The sequence below is a fragment of the Ictidomys tridecemlineatus genome, unplaced genomic scaffold (assembly GCF_052094955.1).
Source record: "Ictidomys tridecemlineatus isolate mIctTri1 unplaced genomic scaffold, mIctTri1.hap1 Scaffold_81, whole genome shotgun sequence".
Lineage (NCBI taxonomy): Eukaryota > Metazoa > Chordata > Mammalia > Rodentia > Sciuridae > Ictidomys > Ictidomys tridecemlineatus.
The window spans coordinates 652,804-675,765 of record NW_027526045.1 but is presented as its reverse complement, the minus strand read 5'-3'; the positions used below and the strand labels follow the sequence as shown (position 1 = coordinate 675,765).

The following is a 22,962-nucleotide window of genomic DNA, read 5'->3' as shown; positions in this document are numbered from 1 at the left end:
TGACCCAGCACCTGCTTTTTAGTGAAGCTCTAGGGCTCTCCACTTGTCACCACGCATCAGGTCAGGAAGGGGAATTATAATCTCAATTCATGTTTTGGTACTCGAGATTCCTCAATGTGCCAGTAGCTGAAGTGTCCAGTTACTGCAGTACTTGGGGGGCATCAAGTAGATCTGAGAGACCACTCCCAACTAAACTTTAAAACAGTTATTTCTGCGGCTGATACTCTCCCACAGGCTCAAAAATCAACCCCTGTTCAAGCTTTGTCCCATTATCCCACATCAATTTTATTATATATTAAGCAGAGTTCTCAAGTAACTGCCTACATCCCCTATTGTCACAGAAATAACTGCTCTCACCCTCCCTCTGCTTGATTTGTGGGATCTCCATACTATCTATCTTCCCTTTCTTACTAATCCTGCATAAGTACACAACTGCTGAGCTGTCGAGAGACGCTGCAAGTGTTTGTCGCTGAAACTCGACTCACACATTTTTGAAGCCACTCAACATTTTCACAATGTCTGCTCCATACCCATCACCTACATCACCTGGTGAGAATGTGGGTGTTACTTCTGCCCATGCGTCTCTACCCTGCTGTTGATCTTGCTTCACACACCACTGTCCCCTCTCCTCAGCCTTTTCACCTTCTTTGTCTTTAACTTTTTCCTCGGTAACCTTCCCACACCCCTTAAGACTCTCAGATGATGTAGTGGCCAAGGGGAGTCACCTTTGCAGTCCATATAGTCCTGGAGAATATCCAACATCTGGGTCATCTGAGAGAAGAGTAAGACGCAATGGCCCCTGGCAAGAAGAAGAAAAGGAGAAACTGCCAACTCTAGTAGTGTTTACGGGGAGTGACCCTCAGGCAACATGACAAAAGGGGATAACTTTACACATAAGGGAAATGCTAAAGTAGAAATATCAATGTCCTGTACTTTCTCAGAAACTCTGAATACTTTATACAAGAAGACAAAGTGCCTCCACATGTAGCTGCATCCCTCAGAGCAGTCCCAGGGCACCTGTCAATTCACCAGGGAGTGTGGAAGCCCTGTCGTAACCAAGGATCCTCTTTCCGGAATATCACTTCACTCAATGAAGACAGAAGTTTCATTTCAATAGTAAAATAAATATACATGTGAAGAGTAAAGGCAAGGTACAAATGTGTGTGCACCCACTCCCCAAGATCCTGAAGAGCTATGGAAGGCTATCTACTGCTATTCCCACTTGGCGGTACAAGTCATTACCATCTAGAAAAGTTGAAAAGCATCATGTTAGAGAAGCAATCCCCCATGGTACACAAGAAACTTACATATAGAGTGTGAATAAAGGAAAGGATAATTCAAAATAATGTAGAAGAAACAAAATCAGGGTGACAGCCCTTATCATCAGACATTGTTTTAAATTTGCCTGAACAAACAAGAACAATGCTGTCAAAAAAATTTTTTTTCTAAGAAAACGAACTTACCTTAATGTTGCCAGGAGAGTAAGACCAAGAGTTAGGGAGAACATCGGCCAGACTCTAGCCCCATATTGTTGGAAAAAGCACTGAGTTTGAAGGTGAGTACCTGGATTCTTATCTCTCTCTGCCACTTACTACCTATAATGACATTGGGCGTGACCTTTCGAGGTCATGAAAAACTTGGATGGAAGGTATCTATAGGTTCTTCTCCATCTCTAACACACACACTTATGGTAGATACGTCAAAGGCCATAAAATACAGTAAGACATGTAATTATGATTATTAACAATTTTTCATATTTACGTTTTAGTCATAGTTGAACACAATACCTTTATCTATTTTATTCTTTTAATTTCTTTAGTTGTAGATGGACACAATAACTTTGTTTTATTTATTTATATTTTTGTACATGGTGCTGAAGATCGAATCTCCTGCCTCACCATGTGAGGCGAGTGCTTAGTCACTGAGCTATTTATTTATCTTTGTGTGGTGCTGAGGATTGGACCCAGGGCCTCACATGTGCTATCTAGGCAAGCACTCGACCACTGAGCCACAACTCCAGCCCCAGGACATGCAATTATTTAATTTGCAAAAGACTGGGCAATTTTGACAAATCTGAAGTTTTAAGTTAGTTCAGGCCACACCTGGGGCAATCATCCTAAAGGCACAATTCTGAAATTCTTGAGTCTCTTGTCTTTTCCTAGACTCCCCCTTTCCTGTGGTGATGAAGATGTACATGCTGGATACCAGGCTGCTGAACACTAACCAAATGTCATCTTCTGATACCCAACTTGCATTTCAGGGAAAGAGTATTCCCCAACTACGCCTTGAGTTTAAATCAAATCCCAAAGATTAACAAGAATCAATGTTTACTCAACCTTTATTATGTGTCAGTTCAATTCAAGGAACCAGCAGGCAATTTTAAAAGAAATGCTCAATGTTGACTCATCCTTGTGGATGCAACCAACATAGCTGGACAGATGAGGTGAACACACATTGATCAACAAGGTAGCAGAGTAAGGTAGGGCTTGCCAAGTCCTGGACTGGGATCCTAAATGCTGCAGGAATTCAGGAAAGAAAGGATCAAGGTGGAGGAGTGGGGTTGGATGAGATAGAATGGGGTGGGTGTACAGTTGCAGAGAAAGTAGGCCCTGAATTCCAGGCTTCTAAAAAAGGGAACTTGAATCAGTCTCAAGAATCAGTAAGTTCTTCATTACTCAGGTTTGAACCAGTCACTCCCCAAGAGCAGTACATGTCAACCTATTCCTACCTGGAATTCAGGAATGCCAGCAGCTTATCCAGCAGGTGAAGTTTCCCACTAGCCTCAATCAGGTGGTCTCCAACTTCAAAAGGCTCTGGCTCCACACCTGGAAAGCAGAGAGCCCAATCCTAATTGTGTGGCCTGAGTCAGGGCAAAATTCTTAAGTAGAAAACCCAATAGGTAGGCAACAGAGAGAGCCCAAGCTCTTTCTAATGCAGTAGGCCCTTCAGTCTCACCTATTCGAGGCATTTTCTAATTATTTGCTTAATATCAACTGCAGAGCCTGGCACATCCAAAAAGTCTAATAAATATTTATCTAAGAAACAAACTCACTCTTTAGGAAACTGAGGGAAAGGAAGATGCCAGAGATCAAGAAGATCCACAAAGGAAATTCTAAGGCTCTCACTCTAGATAAGAAATCAAGAAATAGGCTTAGGTGTGTATAAAAGTGATTCTCAAGGTACAGGCGGCAGTCAGAATATTCTGGAAGATGTCCTTCAAAATCTATGTTCCTAATGGCCTTTCTCCCTTAAAAAAAATAGTTCTAATGTGCACTTGATTAAAGTTCTGTTAAACTTTTAAACAGCTCCTAATGGTACTTGGCAGACTCCTTAAAACAAGTACAGCAGACCTTTTACAATCTTTCTACACTAAGGAATTCCAGGGCCAGCCATCAGAGTGCATCCAAAAACCCCAATGGGAATGAAAATGAAACACTACACATAAATTTGTGGCAACAAGAGCAGTGCTTAGAGGGACATGTACAGAAGTAACTAGGATGAAAGGAGAGAGCAAAGGACACAGAGCAGGAGCATGCAGACAGGAAGAAAGGCAGGAAAAACTGCTACCCCAGAAGCTGAGTGAAGAGCATCCCAAGGAGGAAGCCATCTGCTGTGTCAAGGGATCTGAGAGGTTAACGAAACGTGAACTGACAATGCCTGGGCATCACAGAGAACACAGAGAACTGGGCGTAGTGACCAAGAGGGCTCAAGACGAAAGGAAATCCAATCCTAAAGAAGGGTCAGATGAATCGCCATTATGACCCATTCTGTAAAGCTGCCAGTTTTCCTCTCCACAACTGTCACTATCATGAAAGAAAGAAAAGCTCCCTGCCCTCCAAAAAATCTTAGAAACATTTCTAGATTGCAGAAAAGTAGAGTCCAGGCAAATGCAATGGATCCTGCATTAAGAGAGAAAAAGGAAAGCAGCTTAAGGAATATTACGGGACATGTGAAGAAATCTTCAGTATGAATAACACGAGATATCATTAATATACAGAAAATGAGAAGAAGCAGAGTAGACACATAAATGCAGCAGTTCTGTTGAAGACTCTGGCTATGATTTTGGTTACAGAACTACTAATGAAAAATAATGGGGGGAAACAGGACACTGGCTCACCATCAAACAAATACGGGTGATCCACGCACTTTCGAAGCTGGGATAAGATATTCTGAAGTTTAACTTTCCTTGCCATCTCATTTTCAAATGCATCTGAAATTTTGAAGATAGAGAGGAAAAGGGACTAACAAATCAAAACACAAACAAAACACAAACATAACCTTTCTCATTTCATAGTATTTCCCTCAAGTTTATACTACCCTCCCAAATGGCAATCAATTGCACTGAGAATTAAAATCATATCCATATGGGATTTTCTTACTCCTCACTTTGTTTTGAGAAGGAAGTCTACAAGGTGAACTTAGCAGTGCTTTGTTAAAACAATTGTAAACTTCTAAAATTTCTTCTTTAACTGCTATTGTGGTTTTAAGATGGGAGAAAAAAAAGCAAATAGAGGATAAAAATCATGAGTAGACACTTAAAAGTGTTTGCTATATTGCAGGCATAAGAAAAACCATGCAAGAGGAAAAAGAGAAATTCCATCATGCAACAACCAAGTCTGAGCTACACTTAACACTGCTATTGTTCCACATCAGGTGATTGGCATATCATTCAGAATACAAAATTCTACCTTATATTCTTGCTACACAAAGTGAGTGTAATCATAAATATTTCCCTGCACAAAAATCACATCCCCATTTAGTTTCTTAATGGACCAAGTGTCCTCTGAATACCTAGGTCTTTCATCAAAATAGCCTTGTAGTATTTTTTCTGCAATGCTGACATGCCATGGTATATCACTACTTCTGTCTTTTTGGGAAGTTCTTTAGCTACCACTGCTTTCACTCTCCTCAGCAGAAACGGCTCCAAGAGGTTGTGAAGTTCACTTGCTGTGGAAGGAAACAACATAAAAGAGTGTGGTACAAAAATACAGCAGAGGCGCCGAACTACTAGAGAACATGGAGCAACTCACTTTCCTCATTTTCATGCTAATTCTGTGTTCTAAGTCTGTACAGTAAGTTTTCAGTTACAGATGCTCCTGGACTTACAAAGGGATTACATTCCTATAAACCCATCACAAACTGAAAATATCTTAGATGTAAAAAGTGCCTTGAACGGACCTAACATACCAAACACCACAGCTCAGCCCACCCTACCTCAAATGTGCTCAGCACTTACATTAGTCCACTCAGCAAAATAATCTAACCCAAGCCTCTTCTATGAAAAACTGTGAATACTTCATGTAATGTGCTGAATGCCTGTGACTAAACAACTGACAACACAGAGCACTGTGTGGTATCAGGGTCTCTGAGTCATTGGGGAGTGGTGCCTCGCTGCTGCCACCCCGCCTCACAGGACAGTACCTTACAACCTATCCCAAGTCTGGGAAAAGACTGAAACTCATGCCTTCTTATGGCTGAAGAGCATCCCATCCTGTATCTACACCACATTTCCTTTTTATCTGCTAATGGACGTCTAGGTGAGCTCCACACTCTGGGTACTGTTAAGAGTGCTGCAATGAACACAGGAGCACAGACATCTCTTGACATGTCGATCCCCTTCTTCGACTATATGCCCAGTATGGGATTGCTGAATTGTACAGCAGTTCTATTTAGTTTTCTGAGGACACGCCATCCTGGTTTTTACGATGGCCATACCATCTCCATTCCCACCCGGGTGTCTCAGAGTTCCACTTCCACCACAGCCTTGCCAGCGTTTGGTGTCTGTAATAACCATTCTAAGGGGGGGGGAGGTTTCCCATTATGTTCCTGATTTGCATTTCCCTGATGATTATATTGAACATTCTAATATAACTAACAATAATGCATTTTATATCTTAAACCAGTTAGAATCTAGAATTTTGAATATATTCACCATAAAGAAATGATAAAGGTTTTGCTATATGATATGCTAATGACCTAAGTGATCACTATGCAAAACATCAACAGGTATAAATATGTACCTCAAACATAGGTACAAATAGGTACACCAATAAAAATTTGAAATTCAAAGTACAGTTTCTATTGAATGTTGCTGCTTTTGTAAAGTGGTAAAGTCAAAAAATTATAAGCTGAACCACCATAATTAGAGGACCAATCATTTCTCCCTTTCCTGGTTTCTTCCTATTCATTCTGGACTTGTTACTGGCTTTTAATACCCAAACTACAACACTCAAAGAACTGGATTCTTCTTAGGAATAATCTCATTTTCAAGACACTGTTTTCCAGGGTATTCTTCATTCCATCTCACTGATCAGCATACAGCGTAGAAATGCAGGGTGAGCAATACTGTCTCCATGTTTATGACAGTTAAGTGAGGCTCAGAGAAATCAGACCACTTATCCATGGACACACAAGTGAATGTGAAAATGGCGAGCATTAAAAGTGGATTTTTAAAAACTTCTAATCCCTTGTTCTTTTACAGGCATCTTAGACTTCAAAAGCTACACTAAGTTGGAAGTATACATCATGTAGGAAAACCAGAAACAGAAAACAAAAATACAAGCAACCTGTTAAATGTGAAATTCAGGTAAACAATTCATAGCTCTTCAGTACCAGTGTGTCCCTTGTCATTTGTAATTAGATGTCCCATATCTGACAACTCTAAACATGGGAGTAATCAATCAGAGCAGGTTTGCTGGTCATCTTTACCCTGTGGTTTGGGAATTTTTGCTCTAAGAACCCTCTGCAACTCATATTTAACCAGCACACACATAATCATTGGGAGGCCCCCTGCCATCTGTTTTGGACAATCATCCTAGGGTATTCAGATATTATGGGAATGTTCCACAAGGCAGAGTGGCAAAGGTATAAGAAAAAGCTACGGTTATACGAATGAAGGCTTCCCTTTTCCCTTCCACATCCCAATCATCTCGAACTTCTGGTTAAAAGAAAACAGCAGTGTTGTAGAATTCTTAACAGTAGTCTGGATCTATAGCATGCACTTACTTTTCTCCACTGGCAAGTGGAATGGAAAGTTAACAAAGTCTATAATTTTTATAAATTACAAGTTGAAGCAGCATGGTAACATGAACTTGAGGCTTGAGGATGGTAAGCTGAAGGCCAGCCTATGAAACTGAGCAAGACCCTGTCTCCATTTTTTTACAGAAGGACTGGGAATGTATGCCTGTGGTAGAGCACCCCTGGGTTCAATCTCCATACCACAAAGAGAAAAAAAATGAAAAAAAATTAGAAGTTGGTTTTTAAAAAAGCACACATATCAGTGGGTACTTTCTACTTTTTCCAAAAGTGAACCAATAAGCCCCACTGCAGAATCATGTAACAAACAAGTAAGAGCCATGGATAGCAAACAAGTGGATACCACATGAGGGACCATCATATGCCTTATATCTGTGGTGGTTTTTCTCCCTGGAAGGCATTCTCCAGTTATTGATTCTCTTCCTTTTCAATCTACAACTCTTATGCATTAGGGAAGTTTCTGTGTCAAGATCTCTTGGGGATAATTTGCTAAATGGGAATTAACCTGATTTGGACTCTTTTTCAATATCCCAGTAACGTTCAACAAAATCCTCCATCTGTTCCTTGGAAAACAGGTCAGGTTCCACAAAACTGAGGAGAGAGTAGAGCTCTTGGAGGCTGTTCTGGATAGGAGTTCCAGTCAACAGGAGACTGAAGACCACCGAGAACTAGAATATGTACATTAACACAATTAAAAATCTCTACCACTGGTAAGCAAAACAAAGTGACCCATCACAACATTTATTTGAACACAGAGGGACATGATATAACACAATGAACCAAGGCAAATGAAATCAGAAGGCTCAGGTTCAAGTTGTACACTCTATTTAATTGAGAAATAATACCTCTCCAGTTTCAACCATAAGGAGGGGATAATAATCTGTAAGAAGACACTCTTGTAAGCATGTAAGTGACATCGAGTTGTAAACTCTTGAGTATTACATGAGTATTCACTAGGGTTAGTAAATGCAATCTATGTGAGGAGTCAAACTATGTTATGACCTACATGGGGGAATTAATGGGAGTATCTGAGTAAACACATTCATTCAAAGAGTTTAAGAAGCCAAAGTTATTTATAGCATCAGGCCTCTCTGCTACAAGCAAACAGCAAGATTTACACTGACACAATGTCTGTTCATAAACTTTGCAATATATCAGAGTCAAGATATCAAGATTTCTAGATGTTTCTGGATAGTAAGCCATGGACAGTCCAATATAAAAAGGGATTTTGTAAATTTTTGAGAAACAGGGCTGGGAATGTGGGTCACCAGCAGAACGCTTGCCTAGCATGCATGAAGCCCTGGGTCAAACCCCAGCATTTTCAAGAGAAAAAGGAAAAACATTGAGAAACAGACAGGAACACGGAGGATAAGAGACTAATGAAGGAAGAAAAACAGTAACAACAGATATCAGGCCAAGCAAGGTCAACCTCTGAGCTGACATTAACAAGAACTTACACCAGCAGAATTAAGTAATGTGGAAAAGTCACATCCTATGCATGTGTATTATTTTAAATATAGAGTACAAACTCTTGGGAAGGACATGTAATCAAGGGTCCCTAAAAAAAGGCAAAGAGGACAGCAGAGATAGAGGATGCCCTACCAGGCAGGAAATAACAATATTTGAAACTAATAAAAATGATGATATCTTCAGTAAAAACTCTAAACACTGCAACTTTTAGGCCAATAAATATTAAAATACATAATCCAGGTCTAAGATCTTCTTCTAAATGACCTCTAAATTTAAGTGATTTATTATAGGATGAGGACCAAATTTTGATTATCTCAGAAATTAACAAGTGTGGTCTCATGAATGAGCAAATTTTCAAGTCAACAAGGTACTTCACATTTCATTGGCTTCTCAGAAACAAGGGCAGGTCCAGGCCACAATGATCTTTCTCATCTACTTTGCTGAATGATACAAGAGATCAAGAGAAGGGAATGCAATCAAGTGTATCATACTAAAAATACAACAGACGAGAGACTGAAGGCAATATGCTGTAAGAAATTGGTCTCTTCATGACTCCACGTGAAAGGTAAGTTTCTAAATAGGTAAATTGGGGGAGGCATAAGGTATATCCAATGCATCTACAACTGCAGACAGGAGTATAAGATCTTTATTTGTAAAAAAAAAAAAAAAAAAAAGAGAGAGAGAAAAATTAAAATCACTCAAAAGAGAGTTGAAACATCTCCAAAAATACAATGCATTTTATTGGGGTAGGGTCTGACTCATTTGATAACTAGATTTTAGTAAATGTTATCTTCTATATAAAAGAGAAAGGAATAGTAATTAGCCATATTAAATACTACTTTTGTCACTGCCCTCCAAAATAGGTTTATTTAGCTCTGCAGAAGTCTTAATACAGAAGTTTTAATTTATGAGATGGACATCATTATCCGAAGTACATGTATGAAGACACGAATGGTGTGACTCTACTTGTGTACAACCAGAGATATAAACAATTGTGCTCTATATGGGTAATGTGAATTGTAATGCATTCTGCTATCATATATTACAAATTAGAATAATAATAATAAAGTTTCAATTTAGTTGGCTCTGTATAGACTAAACTAAGTGGTTTTAAAGGGGAGTTAGAGGGGAGAAAGAACGGTGAACAGATGGGTATAGGATTTCTGAGCCAGGAAACTGCTCTGCATGATACTATAGGGTGGAAACATGCCATCACCTGTTTGTTCAAACTCACAGGACATGCAACAGCGAGTGAATCCAGCATTATGGACTCTGGTGACACTGCGGTGCCAATGTAGTTTCATTAGTTTTAACATCTCTCTTCAGGGAGAGGCTGAGATGGGGGAAGCTAGGCTTGTAAAGGGGCAGGGGATATATGGGAACTCTCTACCTTTTATTCAATTTTGTTGTAATCCTAACTTGCTCTAAAAAATAAAGTCTATTAAAAAAGGAAGGGGGGTGTGTAAAAACTATGACTATCCTTTGAGTTTACCTCTGAGAGTGTCTTATGCAGCAGAGAGCTTTGGCTTTTCAATCTGTGGGCTTCATCCACAACAAGAACACTCTAGGAGAAACTGTGAGAGAAAATCCAAACTTTCAGCTTCATGTAGCTCAAATATATTTCACAATCACATCTTACTATACAATTATGACTTGTTAGAAAAACTAACAGCCCACTCTGATAGAAGCATACCTGGCATCATGACCTTCCTATCTGGAAAGGTTACCATGTGCTTTGTTTTCCCCTCATATGAGAGAGCTCTATGCAGAAAGTAAGGAGCCAGAGACAGAAATGGAAGGATACATTTATCATATTGTACTCTGTAACAGACATTGTGCTTGTGGCTTTGTGTGTAATTTAATCCAAGGAATAAGACAAGTAACCATAATCGTGCCAACAAGGACACTAAAACTCTGAAAGGCTAGGTAACTAGGTAAAGATCATAAGAGCAGAGCAGAGATTCAAACCCATAAGAAAAATCAGGAGACAGTGATGTCACAGCAGCTAAAGGAGTAGGACTTTAAAATGGGAGAGTGGTGAACAGGATCACGGAGATGTCCAGGATGATGCAGCCACTGGACTTGTTAACGTGGAGGTCACTGGGGGCTGCTGCCACAGCAAGTTTATAGTATGGTATGTCACGAGAGCAATTTCTCAAGAAGTTTCAGTACTAGAATCATATTTTTAACAGATGCTACTGGTGGAAAGCTGTTTAAAAAATCCAAAATATGGAAAAAGATTGGATGATATTATAGATGCATTAACTTAAAATAACAAAAAATGAAAATAAACTATCTAATAATAGGTGATAAAATGATAAATGGTAGCTGCAAAATACAATAATGAAAAGGTATAAATATTGAATATCCTTTTAAAAATGTGAAAATCATGCAAAAGATAATAAAGTGGGCGTTATAAGACTTTTAAGGTTTTAATTTTATTGGTAAACATTATGGAATCCCACTGCATTATTTTTGCACTTGTAAAACTAAGTGTGTCAAACAAAAAAGTGGGTAAGGAAGGACAATACCTGAAAAATTAAAACAAACGTCTGTGTAAAGGCTGGCCTATAAAAAGGAAGCCTTCCTTCCAATACCACGACAGACACTACAGACAAACAGGAAGATAATCAGAAATGATGTTGAAAACTTGTACTCCAATAAAATAGAAAACCTCAAAGGCATTGACAAATTTCTAGAGTCATATGATTTGCCTAAATTCAATCAGGATGAAATACACAATTTAAACAGATCAATTTCAAATGACGATGGGCTGGGGATGTAGCTCAAGTGGTAGCGTGCTCGCCTGGCTTGCATGCGGCCTGGGTTCGATCCTCAGCACCACATACAAAGATGTTGTGTCCGTCGAGAACTAAAAAATAAATATTAAAATTCTCTTTCTTTCTTTCTCTCTTAAAAAAAATTCAAATGACGGAATAGAAGATACTATCAGAAGTCTACCAACCAAGAAAAGCCAAGGACTGGATGGATAAACAGCCGAGTTCTACAAGACCTTTAAAGAAGAACTAATACCAATACTCTTAATTAATTTCAGGAAATAGAAAAAGAGGGAGCACTTCCAAACTCATTTTATGAGGCCAATATCACCCTGATTCCAAAACCAGGCAAAGACATCAAAAAAAGAAAACTTCAGACCAGTATCTCTAATGAACAAGATACAAAAATTCTCATAAAGTTCTGGCAAATGGAATAGAAAAACATCAAAAAGATTGTGCACCATGATCAAGTGGGATTCATCCCAGGGATGCAAGGTTGGTTCAACAGAAATCAATAAATGTAAGTCATCACATCAATAGAATTAAAGATAAGAATCATGTAATCATCTCAATAGATGCAGAAAAAGCATATGACAAAATACAGCACTCCTTCATGTTCAAAACACTAGAAAAACTAAAGATAACAGGAACATATCTCAACATCATAAAGGCTCTCTACGCTAAGCCCCAGGCCAACATCATTCTAAATGAAGAAAAATTGAAGGCATTCCCTCTAAAAACTGGAACAAGACAGGGATGCCCTCTTTTACCACTTCTACTTAACACAGTACATGAAACACTGGCCACAACAATTAGACGAAAGAAATCAAAGGGATACATATAGGAAAAGAACTCAAATTGGCATTATTTGATGATGATACGATTCTACACCTAGAAGACCCTAAAAGTTCCACCAGATAACTTCTAGAACTAGTAAATAAATGAATGTAGCAGGATATAAAATCAACATCATAAGTCAAAAGCATTTCTGTATATCAGTGTCAAAGCCTCTGGAAAGAAATGAGAAAAACTATCTCGTTCACAATAACCTCAAAACAACAACAATAAAAATAAAACAAAAACAAAACCAAAACCAAAACAAAAACCCCAGAACACACACAAAAAACTTGGGAATCCACTTAAGGAAAGAGGTAAAAGATCTGTATAAAGAAAATTATAGAACCCTAAAGAAAGAAATCAAAGAAGGCCTTAGAAGATGGAAAGATCTACCTCGCTCTAGGTTAGGCAGAATTAATGTTTTATCAAAATGACCATACCACCAAAAGCAGTTTACAGATTTAATGCAATTCCAATCAAAATCCCAATGGCATTCCTCATAAAAACTGAAAAAGCAATCATGAAATTCATCTGCTAAGATAAGAGACCCAGAATAGCTAAAGCAATCCTTAGCAGGAAGAGTGAAGAAGGGGGCATCACTATACCAGACCTTAAACCATACTACAGAGCAATAGTAACAAAAACAGCATGGTATTGGCACCAAAACAGACTGGTAGACCAATGGTACAGAATAGAGGGCACAGAGACTAACCCACAAAATTGCAATTATCTTATATTAGACAAAGGTACCAAAAACACACACTGGAGAAAAGATAAACTCTTCAACAAATGGTGCTGGTAAAACTGAAAATCCACGTGCAAAATGAAATTAAACCCCTATCTCTCACCATGCACAAAACTCGAGTCAAAATGGATCAAGGACCTGGGAATAAAACCAGAGACCCTGCATCTAATAGAAGGAAAAAGTAGGCCCTGATCTCCATCATGTGGGATTATCCCCCAACTTCCTTAATAAGACTCCTTTGGTGCCAGAATTAAAATCAAGAATCAATAAATGGGACAGATTCAAACTAAAAAGTTTCTTCTAGGCAAAAGAAACAATTTGTGAGAGTGTACATCTTGGGAGCAAATCTTTACCCCTCATATATCAGACAGAGCACTCATCTTTAGGGTATATAAAGAACTCAAAAAGCTAAACACTAAAATAAATAAATAAATAGATAGATAGATAGATAAATAAATAAATAACCAACCAACCAACCAACCCACCCAATCAATAAATGGGCCAAGGACCTGAACAGACACTTCTCAGAAGATGATATACAATCAGTCAACAAATATATGGAAAAAAAATGTTCATCAATGCTAGCAATTAGAGACATAAAAATCAAAAGTACTCTTAAGATTTCATCTCACTCCAATCAGAATGGCAGCTATTATGGACACAAACAACAATAAGTGTTGGCGAGGATGTGGGAGAAAATACACTGCTGGTGGGACTGCAATTGGTATAGCCAATATGGAAAGCAGTATGGAGATTCCTTGGAAAGCTGGGAATGGAACTACCATCTGACCCAGCTATCCCACGCCTCGGTCTATACTCAAAGGACTTAAAAACAGCATACTACAGGAACACAGCCACATCAATGTTTATAGCAGCACAATTCACAATAGCTAAACTGTGGAGCCAACCTAGATGCCCTTCAGTAGATGAATGGATTGAAAACCGTGGCAAACATACACAATGAAATATTACTCAGCAATAAAAGAGAATAAAATCATGGCATTTGCAGGTAAATGGATGGAGTTGGAGAATAATGCTAAGTGAAGTTAACCAATCCCAAAAATCCAAATGCTGAATGTTTTCTTTGATATAAGGAGGCTGATTCTTAGTGGGGTAGGGAGGGAGAACATTGGAGGAACAGACAAACTCTAGATAGGGCAGAGGGGTGGGAGGGGAAGGGAGGGGGCATGGGTTTAGAAGTGATAATAGAATGTGATGGACACTATTATCCTAAGTACATGTATGAAGACATGAATGGTGTGAATATACTGTGTATAAAACCAGAGATATGAAAACAACGTGCTCTATATATGTGATATGTATTGCAATGCATTCCGCTGTCATACATAAATAAAAAAACTAATACAAAGAAAGATAATTAACCCATAATGAATGTGTTGGTCAGCTTTCTGCTACTGTGACAAGTAGCTGAGATAATGAGTTTATAAAGTAAAAAGTTTTACTCTGGCTCACAATTTTGGAGGGTCAGTCCACCATCAGCTGGACCCCTTGCTGTTAAGCACACCATGGCAGAAGGGCATGGCAGAGCAAGCCAGCTATCTCAAGGCTGAGACAGAGAGAGCAAAGAAGAGGCTGGATCCCTGCTACCCATTACAAGGACACATCCTCAATGAATGACCAGAAGACATCCCATGAGGGCTCACCTTTCAAAGGTTCCACACACTCTCACCAGTTTCATGCTGGGGACCAAGACTTTAACATATGAGCCTTTGCGAGATATATAGGATCCAAACTATAGCAGTAAATCTCAATAAGTACTAGCTGTTAATAATATCAACTTCTTCCTCACTTTTACTCAACTCTTTTTTAAGCATCTCCCATTTTTCCCTCTTATTTAAACCATTTAATAAATATGTTTACACAGTTCTTGTGTCCCACAAGCACTGTAAGAGGAATTTTGGAGGGAAGGAATTAAATGTGGGAAATCTGATCACAGAGGCTCACAGTATAGGCGGTGGGCAGGTTAATAAATACACTGGCACTCTACCTACTGGTGAGCACATGCCACCCTTTTGCCTTTGTTTCTGTTTGTCTGCATCTGCTACAAGACTACACACCCCTGAAAGTCAAGGTCAATGTCTTAATTTTCTCTATCCCTATGGCCTCATCTGGACCATGATTCAATAAATATTTGCAGAAAAACAACAACAACAAAAAGGAAGCCTTCCTCCTCAGAGGAAGAAAAAATGAGAAAATTGAGAGGAAGAGAGCCAGAGATAGACACTCAGCTAATGAGAGTGGAGTAGGAGAAGACTGAACTGGGGATCCAAAGAGAGGGCAGGAAGTCCAAGGAGAGCACTGGGCAGAATAAGCAGGGGATATATTTAGGATTATAAGGAGACAGGGTCCCCATGAGGTTGGATAGTAGTTATGACATAGGTGGTGAGCGTTCATAGTATAGTTCCACTCAAAACAGACTAGGTCTTATTCTTTTGGAAGGACTAGACACAGATATGTATATACACAAACATCTAAAAATGCTTATTTAACGCAAAAGGCTAAGTGAAGTGGATTTTGGTTCAATGAGTGAAAGTGGATTGAATCACTCATCAAAGGAAATTAAAGATTGTTTCCCGGAAACGAAAGTAGAGGGAATTCCAACACAAGAATGGAGAGTCCAACAAGGGAACTCCTGATCTTCTCGATCCAAGATTTTACAAGTCTACTGTCTGTTGTCCAAAAGATTTCAATATTTCATGGCAATAACATACAACTTTAAATGACCTTCATAAACCTCTTGAGTGCAGATTTTATCACATTGCCTATTTTCAGAATGTAAAATATAGCAATGGAGAAATATAACATTAACAAACATACTAAAAGAAACAACTATGTTGTTGGGATTCTTGATATGAGTCAATATTATAAATGTCTCTTTATTACTAAGGCTCTTAAATCCACCCAGAAATGCATTCAGAACAGACTGAAATGTAAAAATGTGTTTCTACTGAATAAGACATTTCAATGCTTCTACCTACTTAGAGACACTCTCTTAAAAACACGGTCCAGGGCCTGGGGCTGTGGCTCATCAGTAGAGCACTTGCCTAGCATGTGCGAGGCCCTCGTTTTGATCCTCAGCACTACATAAAACTAAATAAATAAAATAAAGGTATTGTGTCCAACTACAACTAAAAAAATAAACATTAAAAAAAAGAGCCCCAAAGCACCAAGTGCTGGGTTTGAATGTCTGCTCTGCCTTACTTGGATTCTTAATCTCTTAATTTCCTCATTTGTAAAATGAATAATAATCTCTGCCTACTAGGATTTTCATGAAACCAAAATGGGACAATTTACATAAAGTACCCAAGAACATTTATGTCCCAATCTTATTACCTTCTGAGACCTGCCAGATAGTACCATGTTTCATGGATATCTTTGTACTCCTCATCCCTCTATTGTACAGACCATGGGGCAGCTCTATAATTTACTTTCCTGGTTATTACCAGTAACTCTCCCTTTCCATGGAGAGACTTCAAAACAAGACAAGTTGGATATTAAGTAGCCAAGAAGAGCTGGGGGAAGGACTGAGTGGAAGAGCAGTTGGGAGGCTCTCAGCTCAATGCCCAGAACCATAAAATGAAATGACATGAAATAACGTGACACGACATAAAATGAAATAAAGTAAAAAGAAAGAAAAAGAGGGAACACATCATATGCTCATTTAAATGTAAATTAAGTAAAACAAAATACCGGAGGGAATCATAAAATCTTGGGCCCAGTCATCAAAGTAAGAGTAAAACAGAAACTCATTCACAACAATCTGGATGAGGAAAAAATATTTAAAATATTGATAAGGCCCTTTGAGAACAAAACCTTCTGAGTATGAAAGATGCACACAGGGTACAACGGGGCACACCTACAATGACAACTACTTGGGAAGCTGGAGGACTGCAAATTTGAGTCCCATCCCAACGACTTAGTGAGACTATCTCAAAATAAATAATGAAAAGGGCTGGGCATGCAGCTCAGTGGTAAATGCCCCTGAGTTCAATCCCCAGTAACAAGACATAGTTAAATGGACAAATTACAAGTATACTTCAAGCTTCTTTTCCAAATAGTCAGTTCTACAGCACTGACTGATGCTTGGTAATTGCCAGGAAAAGGCTCCTATACTACAGTGAAATCTCAAGCAGCAGTCCTGAGAACGTGTCTGTGCAAGTTACAGTGTAAAGAATCCAGTTTCCAGGCTGGATGCAGTGGCCCACCTGTAATCCTGGAGACTCTGGGAGCTGACGCATGAGGATTACAAATTCAAGGCCTTCCTTGGCAACTCAGAAAGACCCTGTCTCAAAATTTAAAAAATTAATAAATAAAAAGGACTGGAGATGTTGCTCAGTGGTAGAGTACTCCTGGGTTCAATCCCCAGTACCAAAATAAAACCAAAAAATGATAAAAATCTGCTAGTAATAAAAATCTCTAGTAATCTGCTAAACATCAACCATGTAGATTTAATCTCAGTTGTCACAACAGTCATCCAAAGTAAAAAAGGTAACTGCCCCCAGTTTACAGATGAGGACACTGAAGTTGATGGAAATTAAGAAACCATCCCAATAACACAGAGCTAATCAGTAGAGGTTAGATCACAGAATTCCCACCATGCCTGCCTATACATCCACAGGACCCAAAGACAGACCAGACATATCAGGAAAGAGGCCAAGTATCAAAAAAATGTAAGAAAAGACAAGACTTCCACACATTCAGCACAGTTTCTGACAAGGTACAGTATACTCACGATTTTAGAAACGGTGCATCTTTCAAGCAAATCTGAAAAATTAAGGAAGACACATTAAAAAGACTGGTATTGCTGGGCATGGTGGCCCACACCTGAATCCCAGCAGCTTCTGTAGACTCAGGCAGGAAGGTGGCAGGCTCAAAGCCAGCCTTAGCAACTTACTGAGACTTTGTCTTCAAAAACAAAAAGGGCTGAGGATTGGCTCAGTGGTTAAGTACCCTTAGGTTCATTCCTTGGTACCAAAATAAAAAAAAGTTAGAATTAAAAAAATAAAGACTGGTATTGATAAATTCTGATTATTTCTTGTTAACTCTCTTAAACCACAGGATCTAAGCCTTTAACTTGTTTACTAAGTTAAAAACTAAGCACAATTTCTAAGTAGCACTATCACACAAACAGATAGAAGTTATGGTTAATTAGAGACTTCAAAACAAGACAAGTTGGATATTAAGTAGCCAAGAAGAGCTGGGGGAAGAACTTACTTAGATAAGGATTTAAAACAAGACTGAAACTAGGCATACTGCATTCCTATCCCCCGGTTATCAGACATGATGCCTCTGTACATGAAACCCTCTGCCCTGCTACCTGACTCCTCTTGTTCATCAACAAAGAGGGCTAAAGTGCCACTTTCTGGGAAGCTTTCCACTTAATCCACCAGTAGAGAGGGAAATATGTCTAGCTACCTTGAAGCACAGTGATCCTGCACTTCGTTTGGTCACAGTCCCTCTTTGACAATGTGATGAAGGTGGATGTCCTCCTAGAAAAATGTGTGCTCTCAAAAAAAAAAAGTCAATATAATTCAGTGGGTTCTACAACTTCTAAGGTCCCAGGTTAGGAGAAACGAATGAATACTTCATCAGTAGTCAGCAGCACATGAAAACATGACTTCTGTTTTAGGTCTTGCTGAAGATGGGCTCTTTCCTCCTCGTCCCCTGCATATGTTACACAAGAAAGACCTGGAGCAAATCTAAATCCAAGGAAAGAATCAGATGAACCCAAATGCCACAGCCATGAGATGGTGTGTGCATGTCATGGACGGACTGCAGTGTGCAGACGCCATTCATTAGGTGCTGGTCACAGAACTGTACCTAGAATAATGGTTAAACCCCAGGATAAGGTCTGTGTTAAGCAGGGAGAAGGATCAGGTCTAAGAGGGTCTTGTGCTAACTAAAAATGCAATGATGTTTCTCACTTTAGTTACTTCCTATGTTACTGTGAGAAGGACAGTTTCTCCTTTACATCAGCAAAATTTACTGAGAATAAGTACTAGCCTTTAAATTGTAGAAGGGTAACAGTAACACCCACTGGATCCTCCCCTATCAGATCTTGTGTCTTGCCTACACTGTTTCAGTTCAACCTTTCTGGAATAAAATCATTGAATATGACAAGATTTTGCTTTATGATCTTCTATCCATCATCTAGAAAAATATCTTAACATAAACAATACAAGTTCAGCTACATCTACTCTGTACCTTTCCATTTCTTCTTTCCAGTTGTCCAAAACAGACAGAGGACTAAGAATCAGAAATGGTCCTTCATCATTTAACCTTCCCGTCAAGTAAATGAGGAGAGCAATCGTCTGAAACAAAGCAGGCAGTTTAGATCACCTTTCCAGGAGACACAACCATAAAGTTCCCACAACCATAGGCAGAGAACACAAACTGTTATACATGACTTGCTTTATAAAGAAATTCCATACAATCTTCCACATATTAGGAAACTAGTACGTTCTTAGAACGACATCAGGTAAGCTCAGTGTCTTTGCTAAGGAAATTGATAGTGTTTAATTACTTCAAGAGTTAACGAGCAATGAGGCTCAATATTTATGTAACTGAACCAAAGGGAAAAACATCAGGAAAGAACAAAAATCAATGAAACCAATACACCTGTTGGAAAACAGCAGGAGTACTTTGAAACTATTAAGCCAGAAGTGCTAAGACCTGACAGCAAACAGTACCCGCACATCACAGCCTTGGCCCTTGGCTCGGCTGCTCTGATGAGAGTGCTTTCCTTCTTCCCCAACTTTCTCCCTCTTTCTATAACCATTTAGAGGGTGCCTTCTACTGGCTCAAGTTTTAAGCTCAAGTTATATGTGAACAAAACAGATACAACCTTTGGTCTTTCATAATGGGTGCATTATAATCATACTGTATAGCGAGATCTATATGCCATAGTTGTACATGCATATATCTACAACACATATTCAAATGCAGAAAACAGACAATAAATCATTCTCACAAGAAGTAGGAGTATGAAATGAAACTTTGCAAAGCCAAATGTGCATACTTCAGGACATGTTTGAGTACACTTATGTCTCTAAAGTTGCTCTCAACAAACAAAAACATGTGAAGAGCTTGCATCCCCAAATACTGTGCTATTTCTGAGGAAAAAATATGCCCTAAGGATCAAATTCAAAATCCTGAGAAAACTATAGGCTCAAAAGTGTTCACATCAAAATTAATTTAAGTAACCCCAAAAAGGGGGAACTCATGATTCCTCATCAATAGGACGTTTAAGCAAATTATAAATTCTCGATGCCAGTTGAATGATTGTGAATATAATAAAATGCAAAACTACAGTGCCAATGTTACATTAATGAATAGAAACCATATAGGCTAGGCGTGCACTGTAACTTCAATGATGTAAAACATACCTTGCTGCTTATGGCTGTGGTTAGAGTGCTGTGATGACAGAGTGGCAGTTCATTTTTTTTGACACAATCATATTAATCTTATAAAGGAAATGATTTTCTCATTTAACTATCCCAGCCCAAATTGTGCCCAGAGCATCCCTCTAATAAGTGGCTTAACTGGATTAAAACCATTCTGTTGAGTGCTCCCTGAAGAAGCAATTTAGAGAAAGTTTGTCTTTTATTACCACAAATCAGAAGTGTCTACCAAATAAATTTAGAGTCACTAGTGAATTTTATCAAACATCTAAAATGGAAATGAGAACAATTTTACATAAACTCTTGCTGAAAATTGAAGAGGAACACTTTTCAATATATTCTATGAGGCCAGCTTTACCCAAATACTAAAACCAGACAAAATTAGTATAAAAAAGGAATATCACAAAACAATATCCTTCATAATATAGATGCAAAATTTCTAAACATTCTTTTACCAAAACAGACTTGGAGTTGGTATATTTTTTAGAGAATTTAAAGTAGAGGTGGAAAGGCAAAGGACAAGTGGAATTTGCTGGCTCTCTGTGAAGTCAGTAGGACAATTTCAATGACTGAGACAAAGGAGATTATAGGGAGGATACCTCCAGGAAACTGATTTTAGTTTCATATTTCTCGTTCAGGAATATACCAGGAACAGATTTGTTTGCCCAAGAGAGAGAAGTGATGAATCTCAGGGGACCTTATATAAGTGGTTGCATTGTTTCTGAATAATGCCAAGATTGATGAGATACATCTGGCCTAAGTAAAGGAGGCTTCAACATATGATCAGACTAGCCTATGTGCACCGCTGCTCCAGCTTAAAGTTTATATATATAGTGAGCATTGGAGGGGACAGTTGAACTTCTAAAAGGATGATGAGACCCTTGCTCATTCTCTCCAGTGACCACTGGTGAAACTTTCCTGGGATTGAAAAGTTTTTATCTTCCTGATTTCTGATCAAGCTGCCTCTGACGTATATCATGATTATACCAAGATATCTTTTGTATCCTTCAGATAAGTAATCCTTATGTGATTAACCCAAGAGGTGTTGTGACTGAATTTTCCATTAATCAAAGGCCATGTGTCAACCCAGGGCAGTATTGCTTATTATTCTCGCAGAAGCATCAATTTCAACACTCCACCATTAATCACTAGATCAATGCCCGAGGGGGCCACATCTCATTCTCCCCTTTTAAGGTCAGAGAGTCTAAGTTTTATTTTGGAAAACATAGGGTACTTCCTCCATATTTCTCTATCACTGTAGAAAAATGGACAGCAGCCCGACCCCAACCCACCCCCACTGAGAAAGAGAGAGTAATATTAGAAGTAATACAGTTAACTTCATATAGTATTACTAAGGAGCACAGTCAATTTGGTCCTTGGGCAAGTATACATGCTTCACACAGAGAAAAGCCCTAAACCTGGGCCCATTAACTGCACTTGTAACTCAAGTAACTTTTCTCACAGACACATGTCAATGCTCATATAAAGGTAATGACATAATTAATAACTACCCCTACAACTAGAAAAATCAATCCCAAGGTTGTGATCTCTTAAAAGTTAAGCATTTCACATTCTAGTATATATATACATACACACACACATACACCCTCACACACACACATATGTAACAGCACTTAAAGATGGTATTAAGCCAGGTGTGGTGGCACATACCTATAATCCCATTGGCTCCAGAGGCTAAGGCAGGAGGATCATGAGTTCAAAGCCAACCTTAGCAATTTAGCGAGGCACTAAGCAACTAAGTGAGACACTGTCTTCAAATAAAATACAAAAAAGGGCTGGATGTATGATTAAGTTTTTAAGTGCACCCGAGTTCAATCTGGGGTACCAAAAATTATATATATATATATATATATATATATATATATATATATATATGGTAATGAGTTGTGAGGAGGTGTTTTGGTGTAGGTAAACAGTGCTTCTTCAAAGTAACATACCTGGCAGGTCTTACCAAGGCCCATCTCATCTCCCAGGATGCAGCCATTTTGACAGTGGAATCCCTGGGCTAGCCAGTTGACTCCCTTCAGTTGATAAGGGCATAAATGAACTCCTAGAAATAAAAAATAGAGCAAAACCAGAGAGCAGACATTTCAGCACATATGTGGGCTAAGCTCTAAGGCTTTGAATGAAGAACATGGCTTACATTCCCTTAATGTCAAACTTTATTGGCTCTATCTTTTATTGGGACGTTCTATGTATACAAACATTAGTTGATTTCCAAATTTCTTTTTGGGCAGACTTGGGTTACCATTCAAAGCCCTGAAATAGCCAGTCACTGTTATATAATCTTCTTGATCAATGAGAAACTCAGCTTGGGATTTGTTCTATAATACCCAGTCTCAAGCCACTGTCCTTTTCTGGAAATAAGTATTCCTGGAAGTGATGTGACAAACAACACATGGACTGTTCATATGCTTGCTTAATGGCACTCATCTAAATCTGCCATTCCTGCTATATTGTCCCTTAAAGAAAAGGGGGACAGTAAAACATCATGATCCTGAATGCTCCCTTTCTGTTTACAAAAACCTAGCAAAATTAAGGGACCAATGAGATCAAGCCTAGGCTGGAAAGTCCAGATACATATCATCTTGAGGGACACTGGCTTTCTCTATGCACACTGGGCACTAGGGCAAGTTAGTGTTATCTGTAAAAAGCT

General features: G+C 38.8%; 2 protein-coding genes across 10 annotated transcripts in view; both read right to left on the bottom strand.

The window, feature by feature from the left end:
• Positions 1–4,981, bottom strand: part of LOC144374660 (transport and Golgi organization protein 1 homolog) — a 95,914-nt gene extending 90,933 nt beyond the window's left edge. The window contains exons 1-4 of the mRNA XM_078037408.1: positions 4,792–4,981; positions 4,118–4,210; positions 2,729–2,825; positions 726–799 (exon numbers count right to left, since the gene is read on the bottom strand). Of these exons, the coding sequence (XP_077893534.1) occupies positions 726–799; positions 2,729–2,825; positions 4,118–4,210; positions 4,792–4,966 (439 nt within the window). The 5' untranslated portion in view covers positions 4,967–4,981. The remainder of the gene's footprint in view (positions 1–725; positions 800–2,728; positions 2,826–4,117; positions 4,211–4,791) is intronic.
• Positions 4,982–7,590: 2,609 nt separating this feature from the next.
• LOC110597347 (E3 ubiquitin-protein ligase TTC3-like) overlaps positions 7,591–22,962 on the bottom strand; it is a 50,668-nt gene continuing 35,296 nt past the window's right edge. For 7 of the 9 annotated variants that reach the window (XR_013434007.1, XR_013434005.1, XR_013434009.1 and 4 more), the window contains 4 exons: positions 22,244–22,356; positions 18,301–19,196; positions 17,618–17,849; positions 7,591–7,703 (listed from right to left, as the gene is read on the bottom strand). Coding sequence is in view for 1 of the 9 variants with exons in the window: in XM_078037410.1 (XP_077893536.1) it covers positions 17,640–17,649; positions 19,090–19,196; positions 22,244–22,356 (230 nt within the window). In the remaining 8 variants the exon portion in view is untranslated. The remainder of the gene's footprint in view (positions 7,704–17,617; positions 17,850–18,300; positions 19,197–22,243; positions 22,357–22,962) is intronic. The other 2 variants (XR_013434010.1, XM_078037410.1) reach the window with 2 other exon arrangements.